Below are 12,660 nucleotides of genomic sequence, written 5' to 3' on the forward strand. Positions count from 1 at the left end.
GTAAACACAATAAAATCAGGGCAAGACTTGCTTAAAGTTTATGAAGTAAAAAGCCTTTGTCTCAATATGTGTTATATAACATCCATATCTACACATTTTATTGATTAAATGTGAGCAAAACAGGTACCATTTTTTCAAGACTATTAGGGATAGTTACTTTTTTTTTGTATTCTTAAACTGCTGTTGAACCTCGAAAAACAGCACATAGAAATAAGATTATAGGACAGACCCAACCGTCTTTACCTGGCCTTTGTTTACATATATTTGTACTAATTGTGTTTTTAATTCAATGCTCACATTTCCAAATCATATGTTAAAAACATTGTTTTCTACATCACAAATAGGTTGGCTGCAAGTATAACCCCAGTTAAAATAATGAGAATTAAGATCAGTAGAGTATTCTTAATGTATTTACACTGCTGATCGGCATGTTTTTCCTATTACTGGCAGGAACTTTGGGTTATGAACAGCAGAGATCAGCAGCACAAATACACAAATCGCATTACTAAAAATGATGTCTGCAACAAAAAAAATTAATGTAACAAAATAAAAACAGAAAATACTGGAGACACACAGCCTGTAAAACAGCACATATAAAGGAAAGACAGATCAAATACTCCTTCCAGGTGAAACAGCAATTCACTTTTACTCCTTTCATTTCAGTATACTGTATTCGTTGCTCATGATGTGGTCTCTTCTCCATTGGAGAGATTGAGTGATCACTTTTTGGAATACCTCCATTCAGTCTGCAATCATGATCCTGAGTTTCCAGTCACCTAATATTTTCATCATCTGCCTCAATCTCACTTCGACCTGTCTGTCCTTGTTCTAATGAAGCTCAATGGAAGTTCATGGAACAGCACCTCATCCTTTAATTAGGCACTTTCGAACTCAACACAGTGCAACAATTTCAGATCATACCCACTACCACCATTTTTTTTTTGGACAGCAGCTGCTGGCAATGATTCTGCTTACTCCATTTACACCTCCTCTAGACCCATTGTTGCAGCCCAGGTGGTAAAAGATATGGGTGGTTCTCATTGTTCACCTCCCAACTGACTATAGCAAGTGTTTTTCTTACTAAGGGTTAACCCCTTTGTGTTTTATTTGTCAAATAAACAAACAGAAGATTAGCTATTAATTGAGCAACATTCATTCCCGAAATTGTCACACACACCCACACAAAAGATAGCGAGGAAAAAGGGTAAGTAGTTTGAAGTGAGATAGATGTTCAGGGTTCATGGAAAACCCGTTGAATTTTCTTTGAGGTGAACTTCTATTGTAAAGTCACAGGCCTGGATTGTTTATAGATTTTCCTGGTGATTGACATTTCAGTCTGGAGACTTTCAGTTCTCTGCTGCACAATTTGAAGTGTAGAATTCACAGCAGGGTACCTTCTTTGGCTTTTGCTGGATCGCTCAGTTCTCAGCGGGACAGCCTTTGGTTATGTTGTTCTGATTCTCCCCTCTCTCTCTCCAGACAGCTACTTTTTAAGGTAAGAGTTTCTCACATGTTGCCTCTTTTGGGAGATGCAGAGCCCCCATCCCTATAGTGACCAACAATGGGCCAGGCTACTTCACATCTTCTTTGTTTCAGAAGAACCCATTCAATTCAAAAATGTCTCTTGATGGGTTCAGGATGGGTGTAATTAACACCTCTTGGCTTGGAATGTATCCTTTTGTCCTTAACAGACAGTAAGACAGTTTGAATAGACAGGGCCAGGTCATTTGACCTTCAGCTGCCATTTTGCAGCACATTTGACTTCCTTTTTAAAACAAAAAGTAGACATTTTCATAACTATTCAGTTTGGGTTCTGTATTTTCAATTGCTGCACCTCACGTGAGCATGACACCATCTTTTGTTTCTTTGCTTGTCCCATTATCATCCCCTTTTGCCTTGCACCAACATCCCTTTTGTCATTTACTCTTCCTGCCTTCGACCCTATCACAGACCTTCTGTTTTGTTCTTTCCTCCCCCTTTCCCTACTTTTGTACTTACTTAAAACCTGCTACATCTCTAATTTTTTCCAGTTCTCGTGAAGGGTCATTGACCTGAAACGCGAATTCTGTTTCGCTCTTCACAGATGCTGCCTGACCTTCTGAGTATTTCCAGCATTTTCTGTTTTTAGGTCAGCCACTTTACTGTGTTCAATAGAACCAAGGATGGAGGCGAAATGAGTAGATATGATTACTACTTTCATAAAGAGTCAATTAAAAAGACGTTTTCCTTGTAACCAAAGCATGGAAGCTCAATCAAGGAATGCTAAGATTATCAGAAAATGCAAAACCGATGAAGATATTCAGAAAAGAGAATAAAAATAATGGAGTCAGAATAAAAACAAACAATATTTATCTATCCCTTCCCTCCCATAAATCTCAAGTTGATGTAAAAATCTATTTGCAAGGAAAGTACTGAATAAAGTTCATACTGACTTTTGTATGTAACTTACAGAGTAAAACATAAACAAAGTGCAGTACTCTTACCTGTTCTTTCACCATAAGCTGATGGCTCTCCATCATTAACTGAAACTTGTCCCATTTTGCTCTTAGGCTGGTAAGAGTTTCAAGACCACCACCTGCTACTGAGCGTAGCAGCTTGTTTTTATCTTCAGCATCTTGAAACAATGGTAAAACCTTAAAATGATAGCATTCAAAGTAACTACAACTTTTTTATTGTTGTCATATACAACAAAAAGTATTACATATCAATTATAAATCAGACCTACCTATTCTATTTTTTCTACATGTTTCATCCTTAAAGTAAAAATATGAGAAAAGTGAACCACAAAAGCACCAATTTGGCGGTAATTATTGGTTATCAACGCAAACCTGGAGAGAAACTTTGGGCCATAATTTGCTGTGACAAGGGATCCAATGGTGTATGTTGTTGATTAGACTTGTCCTTGCGTGTTTAGGATTTACATTTTTTAGCTCAGCGAGTTGCTGAGAGCATGATGGAAGGTGTCATCGACAGTGCTAGTAAGTGCCACTTAAACAGCAACAATCTGCTCACTGATGCTCAGTTTGGGTTCCGCCAGGGCCACTTGTCTCCTAACTTCATTACAGCCTTGGTCCAAACATGGTCAAAAGAGCTGAACTCAAGAGGTGCGGTGAGAGGTGATATCAAGGTAGCATTTGACCAAGTGTCGCATCAAGGACCCCTAGACAAAATGAAGTCAATGGGAATCATTGGGAAAAATCTCCGCTGGTTAGAGTCATAACTAGCACAAAAGGAAGATGGTTGTGGTTTTTGGAGGCCGATCATCTCTGTCCCAGGATGCTGCTGCAGGAGTTCCTCAGGGTAATGTCCTAGGTCCGACCATCTTCAGCTGCTTCATCAATGACCTTTCCTCCATCATAAGGTCAGAAGTGGGGATGTTCGCTGATGATTGCACAATGTTCAGTTCCATGCGCAACTCCTCATATACTGTCAGATACCTCAGAAGCAATCCATGTCCAGATGCAGCAAGACCTGGACGACATTCAGGCTTGGACTGATAGCTGGCAAGTAACAAATGCACCACACAAGTGCCAGGTAATGACCATCTCAAAACAAAAGAGAATTTAAACATCTCCCCTTGACATTCAATGGCATTACCATTTCTGAATTCCCCACTATCAACATCCTGGGGTTATCATTGACCAGAAACTGAACTGGAACAGCCACATAAATACTGTGGCTATAGAAGCAGGTCAGAGGCTGGGAGTTCTACAGCGAATGACCCACCTTCTGACTCCCCAAAGCCTGTCCACAAGGCATAAGTCAGGAGAGTGATGGAATACTTGTCTGGATGAATGTGGCTCTAACAACACTCAGGAAGCTCAACACCATCCAGGACAAAGCAGCCCACTTGATCAGCACCCCATCCACAACCTTCAACATTCACTCCCTCCACCACCAACACACAGTGGCAGCAGTTTGTACCATCTACAAGATGCACTGCAGCAACTGACCATGCCTCCTTCGACAGTACCTTCCAAACCCGTGAGTTCCTCCACCTAGAAGACAAGGGCAGCAGACACGGAGGAACACCACCATCTGCAAGTTCCACCCCAAGCTATACAGCATCCTGACTCAGAAATATATCGCCGTTCCTTCACTGTCGTTAGAACTCGCTCCTTAACAGCACTGTGGGTGCACCAAATGGACTGCAGCAGTTCAAGAAGACAGCTCACCACCACAGTCTCAAGGGCAATTAAGGATGGGCAACAAATGCTGGCTTCACCAGCAATGCCCACATCCCATGAAACAAACAAAAAAAAGCTAGCAATGCAGTGAGAGAAACAAGGCCTCTGAGATCGGAGTGAACAGGCAACTGTATATCTCCTTAACCAATCAGATCAAAGGGTTGAGCAATAAAAAGCAGAAGCGGGGGAGAAGGCAGTGTAAATTAGAATGGATAAATTCCAGTTCACGAGTGAATTAGTGTAGGAAAGAGGTCCTGTTTGGAGAGTACCAGAAACCAGAAGATAAATTAAAGAATATGACCTGATGGGTTATATAATTTCTGAATTATTGACCGAGCCATGTGCAAGTTGGTGAAGGGATCAGCAGATTCGGCCGAGGGGGGGGGGGGGGGGCCAACATGTGACTGAAGGAGTGGTGTGGGAAAAAGGGATTTCACTTCATCAGACACTGGCAGTGGTGCTGGAACAGGAAGGTACTGTACATTGGGTCCAGCTCCACCTAAACTGGGCGAGGTTTTAGTGGAAAGGATAAATAGGGTGATTACAAGACCTTTAAACTAGTAAATAGAGGGAGGGCAGTAGGGTTCAGGTGAAAAAGGTAGTATAAATAATAGTTTGAAAAGGAATTAAAGTGAAGAAAGCAGACTAAATCAAAAATTGTGCTTTAGGCACGACAGATGAAGGGAAAACTAAATAATGTAAAGTAATTAAATCAGGAGCAAGAAATAAGAAATGAGACAGTATAACATTAGTAGAGAAGGACAGGTTAGAGTGTGTTCAAACACCCAAAGAAGCATTTGTTATACAAACTCACGGAGGCTGCAAATGTCAGCAATGAAAGCCTGAGCCCCCTGAGGCACTGGTGCTCATGCATGTCAGTAGAGCTGATCCTCTGCCTGTAGACCCAATGTTGGGGGTCTCGCCTCCTTGGAGTTTGATCCCCGTGTTCATCCCCTCTGCCCTGTGGAGCAGCATGTGGGTGAGAATGCAACTGCTGCTGGTATTGGTGTTGCTGCGCCCCTTGTTCTCCATTAGAGGTGCAAGGTAGAACTGCATAAGCTGCTCATAAGCCATGGTGAAGATCGCCAGTAGGGAAGTGCAAATCAAGGTGAGTGAAGAGCAAGACAGGTGAAGTAGCTTTCAAGAAGTTGTCAATCACCTGTCAAACAGTAAAAACACACTCTATGAAGGTGTGCTGTGAGCAGCAGCCTCTCACCCCGCCATGGTTGGAGCTCGTTAGTTTCACCGTTCAAAGCCTTCCCAGCCTGTCAACTTCACTGAAGAAGTGCCCGCTGTGCACTCGCCTGGTTGATCCTGGCAAGTTGCTGACAGCTTGGGAAATAAATACGCTGACTGTTAAATTCAGAATGCTTGGTTGAAACAGTACTTAATTACCTATTTGCGTATTTAAATGATCTACCCGACAACTCCAAGTGGGTTCCCCGCTCGCCTGAAAACCCCCACGAGTGAAATCCGGAAGAGGGCAAGATGATGTTGGGATTCAAACCCAAAGTCACTTTTAGGGAATTCCCATACGCACTCGAACCCGCCTCCTCTTGCCTGTCAAAATTTCCCCCACATTCGTAACAGTTAATTTTCAGTGCCAGAAAGGTTGAAGGCTAACAGTTATTAACACTTATTACATCATTAAAGTGGTGCTTAGATTGAAATGGGCAAGATGTACTTACTGTATCAAGTGTAGCTTATACCTACCATGCCAGTATTGTAAATTTACACTATTCAATGCATTTCAATGCTGAGCCAGACAGCAAGATGCTATTTTCACGAACCTATCGGCAGCATAGCGAAACTTGCATATCAACTCTGGATATTTGAGTTTAACTGCACATCTTGCCCTCACTGAAGTTGCTGTACTATTTGCATATAAATAATGGCATGCACCATTACCCTCACTGTTACTTTCGCAGAAAGTTCTGGCCCAATCATGCTCACTTTAACCTGTCACAGTCTAACCTAATTTCATTTCCACATGCTGGAACAGCTAAAGCTGAGAAATACCAATTTAAAAAAAAAAATCAACAAATAAATAAAAAATGACTGGTTATACAATTGCCAAAAAAGCCCCAGCCCCAGTTAAAAATACAATTTTGTGGAAAAAGTTGCGAATTGGTAGTTATCTCATATGAAATTAGTTTTAATCTCTATCTGTAATGATGAAACCTAACTACTTTTTGCAATAAGATGCCCTTTAATACATTACCCCGAAAATAAAGATCCTAGCGATATCCAATAATATATATAAATATTTAAGAAGTTGAATTATTCCATGTTTTGCATTTGCTATTCTTACCTGAGGTTTCTTTGAAGCAATCTCTGTATGTTTTGAATTCGCATCTCCAATTTCTTCCACTGTCTCAGGTCTAGTTGATAATATTTCCATTGCATCGCTCACGAAACTATCAATCTCATGGATATTTGCTGAATAAAATTATTAACAAAATCAATGATCAACAGTAATAAACTATCATGACAGAATTGATGCCTTGGTTTTAAAATTAGCTGTATTTACTAAACCATTCATTCTACATTAATATAAATATTTATAAAGTTAGTATTCCAATTGGCCAAGAACCAGCACAATGAATGCAACATGTCTCAGCCACTGATTAATTCCAAAAAGAAAAGTGCTTTAATCTTGTGGCTCTAATGATATTTTATTGTGATTTTAACATTGCACCATTTTTATACTACCTAGGTGCATGCAGACTTATATTCAGAATTTCACAAATTGGAGAAATATAGATGCTAGTTCAACTATGAATTCACTACACTGCCTCAAACAATATGCCTCATCCCACGAAGGAGGTGGTTCAAGATGGCAGCTCACCACCACCTCCTGAAGGACAATTCGGGTGGGCAATAAATGCAGGCCTTACTATCGATGCCCACATCCCATGAATGAATAAATAAAATTTAAAAATAGGCAGATCTCAACATATTAAAACTAACATTATTTGCACCACACATGATGACAATGTCTTACCTTGTATAGACTTTCTTAATGACTGAAGCAAGGTATCAAATAGCATCTGAATAAGGTCATCAATCATAGCCTTCACCGGATTACAGTTAATTGTAATACAATCCACTTTGATAATACTGTAAGATTTGAAAAATCTTTTGTAATTTCCATTTTGGTAAAATGGGGAAAAAATAAGAAAAATTATAATCTTGCTGTCATCCAATTTATTTATTCTCATTCTGTACTGTATCTTGTACAAACTCTTTTAACCCTGTAACTCTCACCATGCCTATGGAAATTCAATAAGATTCACTGACGTTTTGCTAAGACCCAAGGCATGGGATGGTTGAAGGCAGTCATAGAGCCAGCAAACATGGGCTGAATTTTTGTTCAGCTGAGGAGGCGAGATCGAGGCAGGCATGCCAGCAATTTTGCATCCCTGAGCGGCATGCCAGCTTCCCAACGTGGTCCCACCTCCTAGCAATTTTGGTGGCAGTCTCGGGTACGGTGTAGCGGCAACCCACCAAAAAGTGGAGGCTCATCAATTGAGCATGCAAATGAGCCAATGCAGAGCTCATTTAAGGGCAGAAACCGACTTTGGAGAGGAGTCACAGGAAAAATGCAGGGTCACAACTACTTCCATGAAGAGGAGGCAGCCTCGCAGTGGGATGCCAGGCATGGTGGCAGGTACATTTAATGGTGGTGTATAAAAGGCAGAAGGATCAGAGAGCTCGTCATACAGTGGCACACAGTGGCCATTGAGTGTGCAGAGGTCGCAGAGAGGTTCATCTGTAGTCACTGGACCAATTGGGTGGGGTGGGAAAGTGCACTGCCAAGGGTGAGTGGGGTATAGAAAGGAGGTCCAGGCAGCCATTACAGTGCATCTGGTGGCAAGGAAGAGGCCATCCCTGGAAATGGGGCTCAGCTGCTCAGAGTTGGAAATGAGCAGCAATCAGGAGCAGCTGTTCCAACAGCAAATAAAGCCCATTGGTCCTGAGGCATGCAAAGGTGATGTATGACTGGCAGGGAGGGCAGAAAGACAATACCCTCACCATAGGGTATACAGCCAAGGAATAAGCTTCTTGGAAATGACAGGATATCAGTACCACCAGAGGATGTACCTATCAAGGCAAATGATAGCAGAATTGTATGCCCTTGTGGAGGAGCAACTCACCCCTCGCCAGTCGCTGGGCATGCCCTGCCAGAAGTTGTTAAATTGACAGTGGGCTGAACTTCTTTGTCTCTGGGCCCTTTCAAGCAGCGGCAGCGGAACTGACTGGCATCTTGCAAGCGGCTATGCCTCACAGCATAAAGTAAATCACTGATGCCCTGTTTGAGAGGACATCAGATTACGTTGACTTCACCACTGATGGGGCCACACAGGCACAAGGGCTGTGAAATTTGCCTCCATCACTGGATCCCCTCAGATGCAGGGCATGATCAGCTGCACCCATGTGGCCACCAAGGCACCGGCTGAGCAGCCAGGGGCATTTAGAAATAGGAAGGGATTCCACTCCCTCAACACTCAGCTGCTGTGTGACCAATACAAGTGTTTCCTGAAAGGATGTGCACTGTATCCTGGCAGTTGCCGTGTTGCCTTCATCCTTAGGCAATCAGCAAAGGTGCCGAAGCTGTTTCTGGCACTGGAGAGAATATATGGATGGCTGCTCGTGGACAAGGGCTATCCATTGAACAAATAGCTGCCGATACCAATACACAACCCTTCCACAGAGGCACAACTCAGCCATCTGAGCACAAAGGCCACCATAGAGCAGACCATTGGATTCCTGAAGAAGTGGTTCCAGTGCCTAGACCAGTCGGGGTGCACACTTCAGTATACTCCCTCAAGGGTCTCGGATTGTGGTGGCCTGCTACACTCTTCATAACATGGCTCGTCAGAGAAGTGTGGACCTTGACAAGGAAGATGCAGAGGAGCAGCACACTTCCTCAGAGAAGGAGGAGGAAGTAGCAGTGGACCAGAGTGAACCAGCCTTGCAAGCCCTTTCAAAGGTCAGGCTGAGGCCTCAAAGCATGACCAGATGGAAGGGAGACTCTGGCTGCACTAATTCAGGCACATTTCTCTGGTGGGTGCCTCCTTCTGGAAGGCACTCAGCTCAGAAACTCAACTTTCTCAGGAGGGAGCACATCCAAGAGGCACACGCTGCAGAGACTTTCCAATGTTCCCCATATTGCCTAGAAGACAATGTGCCACACAACTTCCACGAGTACACTTATTTATGTCCTTCCGACCTCTTCATTCTTGTGCCATAATGCCATTAAACATTGGGCCCAATCATCAATCTTTTCATTACACTGGACCCATATAACTGAATACAACCATAACAAAAGTCAACCTAGTCAGCCACAAAGTGAGACTACCAACATGGCACCCTCTGCATCCATCCGCTCCTACAGGGTGCTCCCCGTGTCTAGGATGAGGTGGAATCATGGTTGCTTGCACATGCGCATGCAGCTGACATGCCCATGACAGTCATCCTCATCATCATGGAGCCAGTGAGGGCTCCGCCACAGGCTGCCCCACCTGTGTTGATGCAGGGGCAGCCTCGGTCACAGGGCCTTTCTGTATGGATGCTACCCCATGGGGCATGCATCTCTCAACATCTTCACTGGCTGCCTCAGCCCTTTCATGGCATACCTGAACCTCAGGGGGATCCACCAGATAGGGCACAAATGGCATCTGCTCCACATATCTTTGCGCCATCAGTGCCATTGACTGGTCAATGCTATAGAATGTGGCATACATTCTGTGCATGTCAGCGCGCTCAATGCATCCACTCAATGTGATGCCACATATGACTCACCACAAGTTTGACCATTCTCTCAATGGATGAGCTCATATGCCTGAGACAGTGGAGCACGTCATGGAGAGTCCTTCATTCTCTACCTATGACTTCGCACTGCCTCAGGGAATGCCAACATTTGGGCACACATCTCCCGTTGCTGCTCCAGGAAGACATGCCTTGTGTGTGTTTGTGTGTGTGCGTGCGTGTATGTATGTGTGTGAGACTCCCGAGGCTCTGCATCTCTGCCCAGCTGTGCATGGCTGTATCTGTCTTCCATCGTCTTGAGGAGGACAGCCCACAGCTGTCTCTGTCTCCCCCACCTCCTCCATGAAGTCTTGGTCACCCTGCACCATCCATTCTAAACTCATGTGAGGCCCCACCAAAGTGAGTGAAGGGTGCGCTTGATTGATACAACGGTGTTAGCTCGGTTGCTTCTCCCTCCAATGAGTAAGACTACGATGTAACACGGTCATATGTTGGCTCCCCCTCCACAACTGGCCCTGTGGTAGACGCAAGAAGCTGGTTAGGAAAATTCACCGCTGTCAGCAGCTGCTTCTGCAGAGCTGCACCAGGCCATTAGAGCTTGTATTGGCATGGAGGAAACGAAGGAGGAGGAAGCTCCATCGCGGTCATGTGGAGATGATAAGATCATTTCACAGTCTTGGACGGACTCCCATCTTGCCATCACCAACGTCCTGATGTACTGACACCCTGTAAATATCAAGGGCCTCCTCCTCCATGGATGTTAGAATAGCTGGATGGGGCACTCCACCACCTGAACGAGCCCTTTCTCTGGAGCTGTATGCTCCTCCTGCAAAGTCAAGAGTGAGACAGTTAAGACCATGGTGCCCTCCTTCACCACTTCCAGCAGGTCAAACACATGTAATTTCACTGCCTTCAATATTGTTTCCTCCACAAGTGCTTAAGGTGCGAGCTTTGCAAACAACTCAGGAGTGGTCCGGGGCACCCATATTTTCAATATTCCGGAGCACTATGCACCCTCAAGCTACTTAGCACAAGGGTGTGCTGGTCACTACGTAACTGGAGGTCCTTCCATCTGGGTGTCATGCTGCACTCACCTTGCCAGTCCTCAGAAGATCACTGAAGTGCTTCCGGCACTGCACCCACATCCTGCTGACAACGTTGCAGCTGCTCACCTTGTGAGCCACCTTCAGCAATGTCTGCTAGGTCTGGCTGGCTGGCCTTCTCCTACCATTTTCAGGAAACAGGATTCTCTGCCATGCTGCCACCACCACTAAAAGTATCTCAAGTGAGGCATCTGTAAATCATGGGGCTGCCCTTGCACAGGAGCCTGACCTGCTGCTGGCCTGCTGCTCTCTTCTCTCTTCCATTCCAAGATAAATCAGCGACTAAAATAATGGCTGCATTTGCCCTTTAAATCAGGCCTGCCACACCCAACTCCCACCTCCTCACCATATCCACTGCTCCTAATTGGACGGTGAATGTGCTATTAGGCCACTAATTGGCCAACTCTTAAAATTGCATCAGTCGTCAAGCACAGATGCTGAGCAGAGTCGGAACCTGGAAATGATCCCAATCCTAAAATGAAAATTCAACCCCATGTTTTTGCATTCCCATGAATTCAATAATAGAGTCTAACAATGTCTATAATGATAATTAGTCACATTTACATGACACATACACACAGATCGATTTAATTCATACTTTAAGAAAGTTGCCACATTTGTAGTCATAAACAGGAGACTATCTTCACTGATCTTCCTCTTATTTGCAACTATTAATTATTGATTTTCACAGGAAATCTAACCTATGGCATGTCAGCATGTTCTGAATCACACCACTGTGGGCACTCATAATTGCCTGCACAATAATCTCCAAATTCCAGACAGTCACAATAAAACAGCTAATGGAAACAAGGGGGCAGAAATTTGTCTCAGGTAGTGGCGCAAACCGAGCATTATCGGATTGGACGTCTATTATACACATGGCCTAATATTTAATTCCACTGAACTGGAACCGCAATGGAACTGGTATCAGATGCTGCATATAACAGGCAGCTGATCCAATACCTCCGGTTTAGAGCCACTGCCCGAACAAATTTCTACCCAAGGTCTTTCCTGAAGGAGGGGTGGGCTGAGGCAAAACAATCCAAAGATTGCTCACTCCACAACACTCTTGCTACTGTAGCAGCAGAGACCTAAACCAGTTTGGTCAAAAAAGATCCATAACAGGAGTACCTACAGAACTGAGAAAAGGTTATTTGAATAAAATGGAAAGAACAGTGCAAATTAAGATTGACAAATAAATGTTCACTTCCTAGTTCTTTGCCAATCTTGTAGATCAGCCATCAATGATACCTCTCTTCATTCCCTTTCATATGCTCCCATTTCTCAGTTACCCATATTCATCTTTATCCCTAAAATATGTAATATCCTACTTATTTCTACCACCTACAAGAAACACATTTTTTTTTAATTAGCATTCATTTAGTTACACTGTGAAAAGACTTGGCTTCCCACAATTTAGAGTTTGTACGAATCATGTAGTTGCATTTTGTATTTTGATTTTTATAGTTACTTTATGTCAATGATTACTGCTCATTACACCATTGGCAAATATGATCCTAACAAGCATTCAATAAAGGCCTCACGCCCTAAAGAATCATTTACAGCTTAGTTCAACTTTTCCTTGTCATGCTGTATTA

The 12,660-nt window shown here is 43.5% G+C and overlaps 1 protein-coding gene across 2 annotated transcripts in view; it reads right to left on the minus strand.

Moving 5' to 3' along the window:
• dync2h1 (dynein cytoplasmic 2 heavy chain 1) overlaps window positions 1-12,660 on the minus strand; it is an 836,995-nt gene that overhangs the window by 725,290 nt on the left and 99,045 nt on the right. For both annotated transcript variants that reach the window (XM_068033753.1, XM_068033752.1), the window contains exons 20-22: window positions 7,192-7,307; window positions 6,499-6,626; window positions 2,484-2,633 (exon numbers count right to left, since the gene is read on the minus strand). In XM_068033753.1, the coding sequence (XP_067889854.1) occupies window positions 2,484-2,633; window positions 6,499-6,626; window positions 7,192-7,307 (394 nt within the window). The remainder of the gene's footprint in view (window positions 1-2,483; window positions 2,634-6,498; window positions 6,627-7,191; window positions 7,308-12,660) is intronic.

This window comes from Heterodontus francisci, chromosome 6, assembly GCF_036365525.1.
Source record: "Heterodontus francisci isolate sHetFra1 chromosome 6, sHetFra1.hap1, whole genome shotgun sequence".
Taxonomy (NCBI): Eukaryota; Metazoa; Chordata; class Chondrichthyes; order Heterodontiformes; family Heterodontidae; genus Heterodontus; species Heterodontus francisci.